The 13,002-nt window shown below is 37.1% G+C and overlaps 1 protein-coding gene across 1 annotated transcript; it reads left to right on the top strand.

The window, feature by feature from the left end:
• Positions 1–1,361: 1,361 nt before the first annotated feature.
• On the top strand, positions 1,362–10,517 carry RIBC2 (RIB43A domain with coiled-coils 2; the record flags this gene model as incomplete). Its single annotated transcript, XM_010137453.1, has 6 exons — positions 1,362–1,443; positions 2,931–3,275; positions 3,950–4,068; positions 7,603–7,830; positions 9,353–9,519; positions 10,436–10,517. Coding segments are annotated over 6 exons (1,023 nt in total), but the record flags the coding sequence as incomplete, so codon positions are not given.
• Between the last annotated feature and the right edge of the window lie 2,485 nt (positions 10,518–13,002).

The following is a 13,002-nucleotide window of genomic DNA, read 5'->3' as shown; positions in this document are numbered from 1 at the left end:
AAAATAAGTCCAATCTGTCAGCGTCACTGGACATTGCAACAGAGGTCAGTTTGATCCATCTTCTCTTAGCTATGGAAACGTGTCACAAGTCGGTGGAAGTCACCTTATCTCTGACAGCACCTTGGATTTATTCCTGTCGGTCTCATGTAAAAGTCATTGCAGTTGCAGAGCAACAAACAGGACAGGTCGTCCACCTGATACAGCATTCTAACATATATGGTAGCAGACTATATACTTATGTGGAAGGAGCTAATATTTTTTTAACAGATGTGGGATGGGTATAGTAAGATAGTTCGAATTCCTTCATCAGGAACACATAATTTCTAGGTTTCACCCTTGCTTACAGATTTACCTCTTTGCCTCACTGGTATAGGCAGTTGTTTCTTACAGCACTAAGAATGATCTCTTTCCACCCATGATCTCTTTAGGTCTCTCTGTCTTGATCTGAATAGTTTTTAGGCAGAGACTACCAAGATAGTTTACCAGATTTTTGAAGAATTGTAATTATTTTTTGACAAATCTTTTAAAGACATTGACTTGACCAGTTAAAAGTAATAAAATGCATGTTTCTGCCTATTAATTTGCCACGTTCTGTCAACAAATATGGGACCTGATTCTTTTGCCTAAAATGTAGGTGAGTGCTACCATTTGAAGATGTGCCTTAGTGGCTGCTACCATTTGAAGATGTGCCTTAGTGGCTGCTACCATTTGAAGATGTGCCTTAGTGGCTGCTACCATTTGAAGATGTGCCTTAGGGTGTTATCTCCAGGGATGTGAATATTATATACCGTATCTTTCAGCTCAGTGTAGATGTCTGCACATATCTTGAATGGCACCCAATACTGCATTTTGGCAGGTACATTAATCCCACTCTATCAGATAAGGCTGGAAAGTTTCTTTCCATTTCTCCTTACTTCTTCAATGTACCTTCAGTGAACCATCTATATTTTTTTAATTCTGAACTAATTACGACTTCCTGTCATCTTGACTGTCAAAATATTTACCTGTTTTATAAATGAATCCAGAATATTAAGAAAAAGTAAAAATGCCAGCTACAGTAGGGAAAACGTATTCTGTGTAATGCAGCTTAAAATGTCTATAGCTCTATATATTATGTAAATGTGATGTTTTGTTCTGATTCGGTGCAAGAATATACCTATCACAATTAAAGCAAAGCAAGCATACAAGAAAATTGCTGTTCCTGGATTTTCTTCTTGTTATCTCCATTAAATACTGATGTGTATATACTCTGGTAGTGGTTTTATATCTATCTTGTACAACTATGAATCAATGCAGCTTGACAATGCCTGGGTTTAGTTGTTCAAACATAGTAACATAGCTGGTTTTTTTCATTTTAATAGGTTGATAAGGAGGCATTGGATACACAGGTCAAGGATAGGAGAATTCAAGAAGCAGCTGAAAAAGCACGAAATGAAGAACTTGGTATATTCATAGATATCTGGTATTTCTGTGAAGAGTTAAATGTAGCTTACCCTCTGTTCCCTGCTTGCTTTTTCCCTGCACGTACTTCAGACTGCTGTATTTCTAAATGGAGCCTATCCCCTTGAATCTTGCTATATAGCTCTATCTATACAAATCTGTCAATCAACGTATATATATATGTATAAGCACAATTGTAGGCTCTTCTCTGCATTCAGACGTACAAACTGATCGCATAGACTTACTTATGTTCTTACATTTCCATTGGTACAATATGTGTTTTCCTTGGTGTCTTAAGATTTACATTGACAGGATTAAACTGGTATTCATTTCCTCATAGGCTGGAATTTTCAGTGTTTCCTTTTAATAAATGTTGACAAATAGCCTTGTTTAGAGACCTGACGATAACAGCATTTTTTAAAAAAGTATCAATTACTTAATTCTGTTCTTTTCAGAATAGTAGTGGCAAATTTGATTGCTTTCTTGTTGAGTAAGCCCACGTGCTGTCTGGCCATTCTTCAATATAATATATAGATTATTATTGCTGGAAGCATGAGTCATGTACAGCATGGCTGCAAGTAGGAGCCATTGCTGGGTCAGAACGTGTAGCCACACAAATATTTCATCATAGTCCTCTGACCTCAAAACTCTTTGTGGCCCTCTGTGTTTGGAATGCTTTCCTGTGGTATCATGTGAGAAGGTCCCACAGACTGAGCTCTCTGTGGATTTCAAAACGAGCTAGAATGGAGCTGCCAGCTTCCATGCTGTGCTGCTACAGCTGCTTGTGATTTTCCTTGGCAGAATTCCTGTCAGACTGCGACTCCTAGGAAACTGCCAGAAGCAACGTGTAGCCTGGCAACAAAAGAAATCGTCTTTTTCTTGTACATTATATTCAAATGGCTAGAATGTCTAGCTTTGGGTGGGGGTTTTTTTGGTGGTGTTTGTTTTTCTTTAAATCAATTACAGCATTTTGATTAAACGGGCAAGAGCTTTTAAGCTCTTCAGAAACTGTTAGTGCCAGCCAATTATTTTAGTGCTATGGTTAGAAAAATCAGTATTCCTTTCATTGAGAGCCCAATTTTTGTTTGGTTCTTAATAAGCACTTAATGTCTTTCAGTTGTAACTGTAAACTAAGAGTAAGTGGGAAGATTTAGTATACAGTACATTTCGTGTGTTACTGCAAGTTTTAATCAAGTGAAAACTCATAGTTCCAGAAGTATTTATTGGTTTTTTTATTTGCATATATTTCATTGTAACATTCATAAGAGAATTGATAATTAAAAAATTGAAAGTATTTTATAAGTAAATATGACTAACATTGGAGTGTTTTGTGGACTGCTATTCAGAGATCAAATGCTCTTTCCTAAGGTATAAAAGTTTGAAGACTTATTCTATTTATTTCTCTTGCAAATTTTATTTTCCATCTTAAGTGTGCACTTTTGTGACACTTCTCTAAGTGTTGTATTTTCATTGTGTTCATTTTTCTCTAGCTAATGAAATGAAGCAAAATGACAAGATCACATGTATGTTAGAAGAACGTCAGAAAAATTGTATCAGAAACATTAATAAGGCTACCAATGAATTCCGGAAGAATTTTCAGAAGCCAGAAACAAGACGTGAATTTGACCTGTCTGATCCGCAAGCCCTGAAGAAGGATAGACCTGCCCGACTTTCGGATAGTGATCCTCGATGTACTGCATCTGGCTTGCAGAAGTTTATGGGTGAAGACTTAAACTATGATCAGAGGATGAAATTTCAAAAGGAGCAGTTTAGGGAGTGGTCTCTTCAGCAACAGAGAGAGAGGAAGAATGCATTAGCTGATCAAAAATTTGCAGGTAACAGAAGAAGATAATAAGGTTTTAATTTGCTTTTTCTGAAATTCAGATGTATCTGAAAAAATATGGCAGAGTCTATTATGCCAATAATAGACTAATTTGGCATAGCATTGTTTTAGTATATTCAGTATTTAACTGTTAGAAATACTGCAGCAGTTTTTACTTTACAAGCTGTAATATATTCAGTATCTGACTTAGGAAATCTATATTTAATAATACGTGATGATTCTTATATCACCTAGGTTTCATTTCTGTCCTTCTCAAATGAAGTGTCAGAGCATTCTAAAAAAAAATCTACATTTTGTGTGCTAGATGGTATGATTACTTCATCAGACCAAATTGTCCAATTTTTGCTGTTCTAGAGCAGACAAAATAATACTGATGGTTCTTTTCTAGCTTGTCATGAAAAATTTTTTCTGCAGTACTTAACATACTCCTTCATCTTAACTTTGTCTAACTGTTAAGACGAGTTTCATAACAAACTGAGTTCATGAGTCACCTGAAATTCCAAGATGGAAAGCTTTGGTGGTAGGATTTGGAAATAATTATGTAATTTAGCTTACTCTATCTGTACCTCCTCTCTCTCTCTCTCTCACTTCCTCTGTTATAGTTGCTTACTCATGTGGCACATTAGGTGATAAATACTGACTAAATTTCATTTTAATCTAATTTAGATGATCTTTATGACAAGAATAGGATTGAACTTGACCACAAGATTATGGAGCAACAACGAAAAGAAGAAGAAAACAGGCGTGCTATTTGTGCAGCTACTAAAGATTTCAATAGAACTCAGGTAAATTAATATTGGGTTGGTTGGTTTGCTTTTAAAAAAAAAAGTGGAGGCACAGAAAGAAAATAAGCTGTGCAAAAGTATAATGAATGATGATGTTTTCAGAGAGATTTGTTAACATCTAACTTCCAAGGTTGTTTTAGTCACCGGAAGATAGAATTTATTCATTTTATCCTCTCCAAGGATCTAGTTACCCTCTGTCAAAATTCTTCCTCCTGGTTTTCAGCTTGTTGACCAGAGGGCAGCAGCAACTCCGCAGTCTCTCAGGGAACGTTAATCTGTACACTGTAGTTCAGCAAAAGTCTCCCATGCTGCCTTTGCTTTTGTATCAGTCATCGAGTAATCTTAGCTGTGTCTGCCTGCTTTTCTTTTTGCTTGTGTGGAAAAATTACTACCAGGAGCTTTTGTCTTTATTGCTTACATTAATTCCCCACAACCACCATTTCTAGAACTTTGGCTGCTTTCTTGGTATTTTTGTACACGACTTTTTGGCTGTTTACCAAGCATGCTTTGGAACCTATTAAAACATGACATGAACCTTTCCTATCTGTCTTAGTACCTTTATCTGCCATGCTCTGGTTCTTCAACTTACTGCAGAGATTTTTTTGTTTTTTTTTTTCTTTTATTCAACTTATTTTTACAGCTAAAAGGGCTACATGGATGCTGTTGGTTTGGTTAAACTATATTTGGTGTGACTTGGCTTTATTTAGTCACATCAGAGTAAGTCATATTAAAATTAACTACATCAAGTATGGTATCTTTTGGCTTAAGTATGTAAGCGTGCAAGTCTTTGTACGTGTTGCTTGAGCCTTTCAGGGCACATTTGGCATATAATTTTGTTTATAGATAGCCCAAGGTAATTGAAAAAGCTTTTGCTGCTTGAAGTCATGGCTACTGAACGGTGTTTTGTATAAATAGCTGCAAAAGTACCCGAAGTGGCTGGTGCACTTAGGGTGGCAGTAGTACCTCAAATAATAGTCGTCATACCAACTGATTCCACATAAAACTTCTGGAATTTGTAACAGGGTTTAGGGATGGAGTGGGAGGTTTGTGTGTGTGGTTTTCTGTTTGGTTGTTTGTTTTTTATGTTTGGGCATATACATTCTACTCAACTGGTGTGCATTTAGTAGTAGGGAAGTTACATAATGTTGGATCACAAATCAAAATAAATGGGGCATGTATTTATTTCTCTTTTTTCCCATGTTATACCAATGAATTATGTTTCATTAGGGATTTGATGTGATAGGTTAAATCTGATGCATTTTGCAAGTTTCAAATCTTTCTTTTGCAGAGTCATTAATCATTGCATAGTCGTGCTACATGGATGGCTATGCACAGAGCTGAGAGTTTCCTCCAGTAAGAATCCCAGGCAGCTCAGAGATTTTCAGCTTTCCCTCTTAATGAGGAGGGTAGGACTGCAAGCTCTAAGAGCCTGTTTTGGATCTGTCCCTAGATCACAGTGGAGTGATATTAATAAAGTCATCTAAATAAAAATTACACATTTTAAGCTTCAAGGCCAGTAAATACGTGAGGTCCATCCAAACTGACTTTCAGTTAAATGTGATTTACTCTGAGTGTTTTCAGAACTAAAAATATTTGCTCTATTCATAGTATTAGTAAGCTAAAAGTATATATCTGATATTCTGGTTCAGTGTCCCAAAAATATTGGATGATTGAAAATCTTGGGGTTTATTGCTTGCTTGTTTGTTTTTCCTTGGAAATTGTAGTGTTGTAATTACTCTCAAGTTATTTATTATTCTGGATGAAGAAAAAACCTTCAGGGAAGCACATTTTGGATTTTAAAAATTGCTTTAAACTTCTGTAAGAATTGCACTTACTGACTTCAGTGAGATATAAAAGTGGCGTTTCGTTGCCAATTTATTATTCTGTGTTATGATGGCAGAGCCAGTAATTACCAGATCTGAAGTTGATGTTTTGCCACTTGAAATTTGATTTGCTTGAGTTTTTCCATTTTTCTTTTATTAGTTTGTTTGCACATCAAATACTTCGGTTATTTTAATGGAAACCACAGGGCTGTTTTTAGCCATGGAATTTATTAATCTAAGTTATGGTACTTTATTTGTGATTTTTTTCGGGTAACTCCCTGGCAGGTTGTTGGGCATGTTTGCTCAGAGCAAACAGAAGTGGCTCTTTCGGCAGGCCTGATGTTAGGGAGAACTGCTGTCAACCAAACTCCAAGTCTATAAATATAAGTGTAGAGAGAAACCCAGGTTAGCAGTCTCCTCTGGTGGCATAGATCACTGTGCTTGCTGCGTTAGGATTCTTCTCAGTAACATTTGCAAAGGAACAGGTTCCCACATGTGTGTTTAGATAGTCCTGTCGTTCTCGGTGGTTTATCTCTTCTGGCTACTCTGCCTACTAATTTTCAACTTCACCGTATATGCCACAGAGGAGTGTTTTTCCTGCTATGATTTTCTTGATGCATAACCCTTAATTTTTCATTTATCCTCATCCATCATGTTTCTAAACATGAGTTCATGCTAACCAGTGAACTACTAATTGGCAAGAAAAGTACGGAGGTGTTCTACTTAACTCATAAAGTGAATATTCTCAAGCCAGTGATTTTTTGAACAGAGCGTGAGACAATCTTGGACAAACTGGAGAGCTAGGTATCCGCTGATCTGTTGCAGTCAAGATACACACATAAAGCGATATGAGAGAGGCCTGGCAATCTGTGCTCCTTGTGTCATAGCGGAAGAAGACTACCTGTCCGCTGTCCCGATGGAAGCCAGCACTGTACACTGTTCCAGATGTTTTGTTTACGCATTACAGAAGAAGGAGACAGGGTTAGAAATGGATGATGCATAGCATTATCATTCTACTTTCAGTTAGTTTACTTAGTCTAATCCTTCTTTTGAAGGTAATTACTTTAAAATAAAATCATCATATTTGCTTTCTGGGATCTTGTAAGAGGACGAATTCCTCCAAATAGGAGACTACGATCTTATAGTGGACAATAGGAACAGTGATTTTCATAGAAATGCATGTTATGATTTCTAATGCTACAGATATTCACGTAATCTGATTCAAGCTGACATTTTGTATCAGCAAAGGGAACAGATTCGAGGCTGCATCTTCAGGCTTACCGTAGGCATCTGCTGTCTGCTTGTTTTGAGTGCCTAAAAGTTCTTCACATTTTATGTAATATATATCAAGCCTAGTGATTCAAGATTGTAAATTTTTAGTGTGAATTTCTTCCATATTGTGTCTGGCCTCCACATATCAATGGGTATTTGCTTGTGGATAAATGTGAAATTGTATTTTATTTAATTCTGGCTTTTCTTATAAAACAAAATTATTTTTCTCAAAATCACTTGTATGTGATATGACATTAAATAAATGTATGTCTACTAGATTTTTGATCTTAACCAATAGGACCATCATCACAGTATTTGTATGTGTTGCTGTTGACAGCTGTGAGCAAGTTGGACAGAAATCTGTTATTACTAATTTTGTTGCATCCCTTAGTATTTTCTCTTGGAAAAACTGTCAGTTCTCTCTCTTTACTGAATTTAGGCTGCTGAACTAGCTGAGAGAAAGAAGTTGGAAAGGAATCAAAAAATGAAAGAAGACATGGATGAAATTTCCAGCCTCCTTCAAGGAGACTTACTTTCCGAAAACCCTGAACAAGCAGTCAGTTCCTTTGGTAGACACCGCGTGATCGCAGATCGATGGAAGGGAATGAATCGGGAGCAGCTGATGGCAATCCGTTACTCTCAGCAGCAACAAGTTGTGGAGAAACTGGTATTTAAGCTTACGTGCATATTCTGTATTCCTGATTGTAATAATAACACAGGGAATGCTTGTAGAATAAAATATTAATGTTTGCCCTGTGCATCCCATTATAAGACTGTGTTTTCCATTGATCTGAATTTTACCCAAACTTTAATCAAACTGAACACAGTGTCTCTGAAGCAGCTGGGAAATGTCATGGACCAGCAGGAGTAGGTTGGAGCCCTGGAGCTGGGCTGGGAGGAAGGTTGCTGTGGAGCCCAGGGTCAGGGGGCCCACGGGATCTTGAAGCATGGTCCATGGTGCCCCAGCTGAGGAGCACAGTGTCCTGCACAGCCCAAGACCAAGGCTTCATGGTGCAGTTTAGGACTTGAGATTGCGCAAGCTGCCTGCAAGGTATGAGCAGGTGTTGGCTCTTCCACATGGGAGAAGAGCCAGGAGCTGAGGGTGAAAGGAGAGCAGGCCAGAGCAGTGTTCTCGTGCTCATGGGTACGTGAGCAAGACAAATAGAGCAGGTCCAGGGATCCTGTGTATGCATGTTTCGTGGTTTTAAAAGTTCATGAATGCAACGGAATTTCCCTCTACCATCTCGTGCAGCTATGAGTTGTGGTCTGAGATAGCATTACAACAGAACAACTAAATATTGCTAATAATTGCTGCTTCAAAGGTGCATGGAAGGAAGCAGTCAAAATGAAGAAATCGGCCCTTTGTGTGCAGTCGTGAGTGTAGAGGCCTAGGTATCGCTAAGCGTGAAGCTACTTACCACATTCAGTGCAAAGGCTAGATTCATAACAGCTAACGAATAGCTGTTCAATTTTAATTTTTAATCTCTACAATACTGTATACTACACTATGTTTTATCTATTGCTGTTATTAAGCTGAAGATGGAATTGTCATTTTCCTGGCTTTCATGTGACCCTCAAGCCAAGCTGGCAGGAAATGAGCCCCACCAAGAAAAGTGAGGTTTTTTGCAGACATGGTTTTTTTCAATGGTATATCAGACAAGAAGTGAGGAAGTGACGGTATAACAGGAGCAGAGGAAACAATAGTTTGTGTCTACTCATCTAGTGTTGGCCTCTCAGTTATTACACTGAGTTAACCATAGCCTCACTAATGTCTACTTAACTGTTGACCTCAAGAAATTACAAGTCTTGCTAACAAGAACTTAGAAAAAACCCTGTCTTGCTGCCCTGGGTTTTTAGAGAGCTAAGATGTCAGAGAGAAATAGTAACATACTGATTAACTTACTTCTACCAGGCACCAGCTCATAACCTTCTTACGTCATGCAAAGGCAGGAGTCTGTCTGGCTCCCTGGAAAAGAGTAGCGTTCTCATCTGCAGTGTCTTACTTTTGCCTAATGCGTGTGCTGCTACCTCGTGTAGAAGTCCTTACTTTTTCTCCATATTTCAAATGCTACCCTTAGCATTCAGTAAAGGCAAGCAAGTTTGTCTGGATGAGTTTATTAATCATACTTTATACAGACTGTTTCGTCTTTGAACAAAGAAAAAATGAAGCGTTTTTCTCACTCCTGTAGAGACTAAAAGAGGAAGAACACCAAAGAGATGCTGAATGGGACAGGCAAAGAATACAGGCTGCAAGAGCGCAGTTGATTTTAGAACGGCAACAACAACGACAGAATCGGGAACGCCGCCAAGCTTTAGATTATGTGAATGCAGAGCTCTCTCGGGAGCAGAAATCCAAGTAAGGACCAAAAGGATTTTCTTCTTATCAAGTAAAACTCTTTACCATTAACACCATAGCATGGCTTTCAAAGAGCTTTTTTACTTGTATTGTTCGTTACTTTTTTTTAATATACTTGTTACAAGTTTATACTTTTAAATAAATTAATTCAGCTTAATTCTGTTTTTCAGTACTCTGTAAACAGTCTTCAGAAAGTAGGTTATGATTGTTACTGAATCATGTGTATGAATTAGTAGCTGAAATTCTTAAAGCATTCCACTGACAACAGTGTATCTATAGATGGCAAAATAGAGAATAAATACAATAAACTATGCAGATAAATATATTTATCAGGTGTAAACCAGTACAGGTTTCTTTAATTTGCGTTATTTTTCTGAAACAAAAAAAGGATGGATATCAGTAGAACTGCCAGTTTCTGATAGCTCAGGGTTAAGCTAATGACACAAATGAGCTTCTCCATTGCGTATGACAAAACTGGATGATTCTTCAGCTAACCACTGCATGTGATTTGATAGACAGGTCTTGTATCTATTCTAGTGGGAAAGGAGGAATCAAGTGATTCAGTATTCTGTTCTTGCAGTCTTTTTTTTCTCTCCATCATGCATGCATACATACACTTTGCAAAAGAGTTTCCAGTACCTGATGCTTTCCTAATATGAAATTCAAAATTGTGTTTAATTTAGTTATTCACTGTGAGAGTTTTGGAAGGTTATTTTAGAATGAAAATAAAAATTTGTTATATTGAGAAGTGGTGTACATTTTGGAGCGAAAGGTCTAGTTACATTAAATTCCATTTCTAATAATTCTGAATTTTATAAGCATTTATGAGTGTTTATGCATTACATCATCTTTAGGTTTCTACTTCTAAGTTATAATGAGAACATTTACTAACTACATTTTTTGTATTTATTACTAGGAACATTTATCTCAAAGAAGAAGAATATTCAAATTTTCCAACAGGCCAGTACTACGCACAGTTTAATACAACCAGCCGATGATACTCTGGATGAATCAATCTGAAATATACAGAAGTTTGTAGACATATTAAAATTCTTAATTGAGCAATCTCATGTTTTATTATTTTTATCTGTTCCATACCCTGTTCAAACAGTGCACTCAAATTAAAGGATGCTCTGCTAGGCCAGATCTGTTCTAAGAAGAGAAAAACACTGTAATGTTTTTTAAATTTGATTGTTTTTCTAAAGAAAAACTGCAGATGCAGTAGTAGGTTGTTTGACTGTTGTGTCTCAGGCTTAACTGTAATATTTACATAATCCATGCCTTTAGAAATTAATTTCTGGAAGGGAATCACAGTTTAAAATATAATGTTACTTTATGCAGCTTGGTCAAAGGGGAATGCTGCCTCACATCGAGGAAAGATGACCTAGGCATAAAGTTTTGGTATTGATTGTTTGTGGTCGGTTTTTGTTTGGTGTTTTAGTGGTGGTGGTGTTTGCTTTTTTTTTTTTTAAAGCAGCCAGACAAAAAAGCAAGCAAAGAGGAAGAAATGGACAAGTTGGTCAGAAACATTTATTTTATTTCCCAAATCATAGGAATAAGAAGATAAGATTTCGATAGTTACCAAAGCGATTATAGCATTGAGGCATGACGCAGAAATGGAATGTGTTATGTAAAGTGGGGAAAAGTGTGGGGGAAAGTATTCCTACGTACACCATCACTCATTAGAAATAATGGAGAAAATCTGAGGGCAGTGTGCCTCTAAAGGAAGGTGTAGGAAGAGTTTACAGGTGTGATGGAGGAGTGGGGGGAAATGGCAGACATGCAACAAACAAAAGGAAAGAGAAAAGTCTCCGCTTGCAAATTCAGGGAAACAGTTTGCTTCCTGTCTTTAGCATCACAGAATGAACTTAGCAATGGAAGAGCCAGTCAATGATATTTTAAAAATGGGCAAGTGAAACACAGGAGAAGAAAATATGGAGAAGCAATGTAAGAAATTAACTGCATGAGAAAAATGGGTGATGGGGATAAACAGAAAATGAAGTAGAAAAGGGAAAAAGATGACATGCAGAGGACTGGAAAAAGGGTTAGAAGACTTAATGATCTAAAACATAAGAAAGAATGAAAGAGAGAGATTAAACGAAACATCCAAGACCTCTCAGATGGTGAACGATTAATAGAAATAGAGAAGCCATTTGTGAGAGTAGATATTGAAATACGTATGTGTAGCTCGCCAGAATCAGAGATGTAAAATTGGGGTAAAAACATCCTGGTGATATTGGCATGGAGTCTCCTGATTGTTCTTTGTATCAGGGTATGCAATAACTCTCAATTCTGGTGAACAGGTTGAAGGTGACTATACCAAGCTGAATAAGAAAGATGTAAGAAGCGGAGGTAAACTAATGAATTATTCTCATCTGTGTGAAAATAATGAATAATGCGTGATTCTCAAGGTATGATTAGGAGGATTTTGAGATGTTTGAAGAAAGCATTCCTTGAAAGTGGACTGTTAAAACAGGTCTGTTTGCATTCCTTGAAAGGGGACTCTTTTCAAACAGGTCTATTTGCTCAGCTGAAATAATGGCCCTGTGGGATCAGGCTGATACGACTAATTACTATTTTGAACCAGGTAGTAAGAACAGGAGTTTGGAAAAGACCATCATGTTAATCCCTCTAGATGGAGAGGAGGAAGAAAAAGTAAAGAAGTGTCTTGGGACAGGTTAATGCATAGCAAAAAGAAATGTCCCAAATCTGTTATATTGATACAACTGAAACTTAACTGCAGTGTAGATAGAAACGAGGTAGAAAAGCAGCGTGGCTGGAATACAGGAACTGAAGAATGTGCTGCTCAGAGAAGTTCAGATAAAGCTGAGAGGGGATCACACTTGCACGGTTAATGATAAGCCTGACTACAAAGACGAAAGACAATGGAGGTTACCTTTTCTAAACATTATATAGCATCCAGGTTTTTTTAAGTAGATGGGGAAATAATTTCATTCTTCAGCAATGATGTCACTAGGCCTGCAGCCCAAATGCTGTTCTCATTCTTGGCAAGTAACGTTAAAGAATGTATGGTTTTCAAATGCTGCTCAGATTCAGTAAAAAATATTTTTGCAAACAAAAGCTGTTGTTGTGTCTAGGAACTGTTGTTTATCTTCAGAATGGAGCCATGTTAATAGTTTTAATATACTAAAACATGAGGTCCTAGATGCACAGAATAATCAAATTCTAATCATCTGACTAAACAGCACTAACATACTGTGATCTGAATGACTGTGTGCCAGAAAAAGAGGAGATTCGAATGCTAAAACCTCAGGCGCTGAGTAAGTTGTGCACAAACTAGATACCATAGAACTCTTTTTTACTTTTACTTTCCATGGAAAGTGTAGTTGTGTTTCTAAGTATTAGGTGAATTTTCTTGAATGTCCAGAGAAAACACGTGTATAATACGTACAATAGTTTTTATGCTGCATCAATATACAAGTTTACTGATCTGATTTAAATGATGTCTGTCTTTTCTGGAGT

This window comes from Buceros rhinoceros, unplaced genomic scaffold (assembly GCF_000710305.1).
Source record: "Buceros rhinoceros silvestris isolate BGI_N320 unplaced genomic scaffold, ASM71030v1 scaffold2606, whole genome shotgun sequence".
NCBI classification, from domain to species: Eukaryota; Metazoa; Chordata; class Aves; order Bucerotiformes; family Bucerotidae; genus Buceros; species Buceros rhinoceros.
The sequence above is the reverse complement of the archived record's forward strand: the minus strand, read 5'-3'. Positions and strand labels throughout refer to the sequence as shown.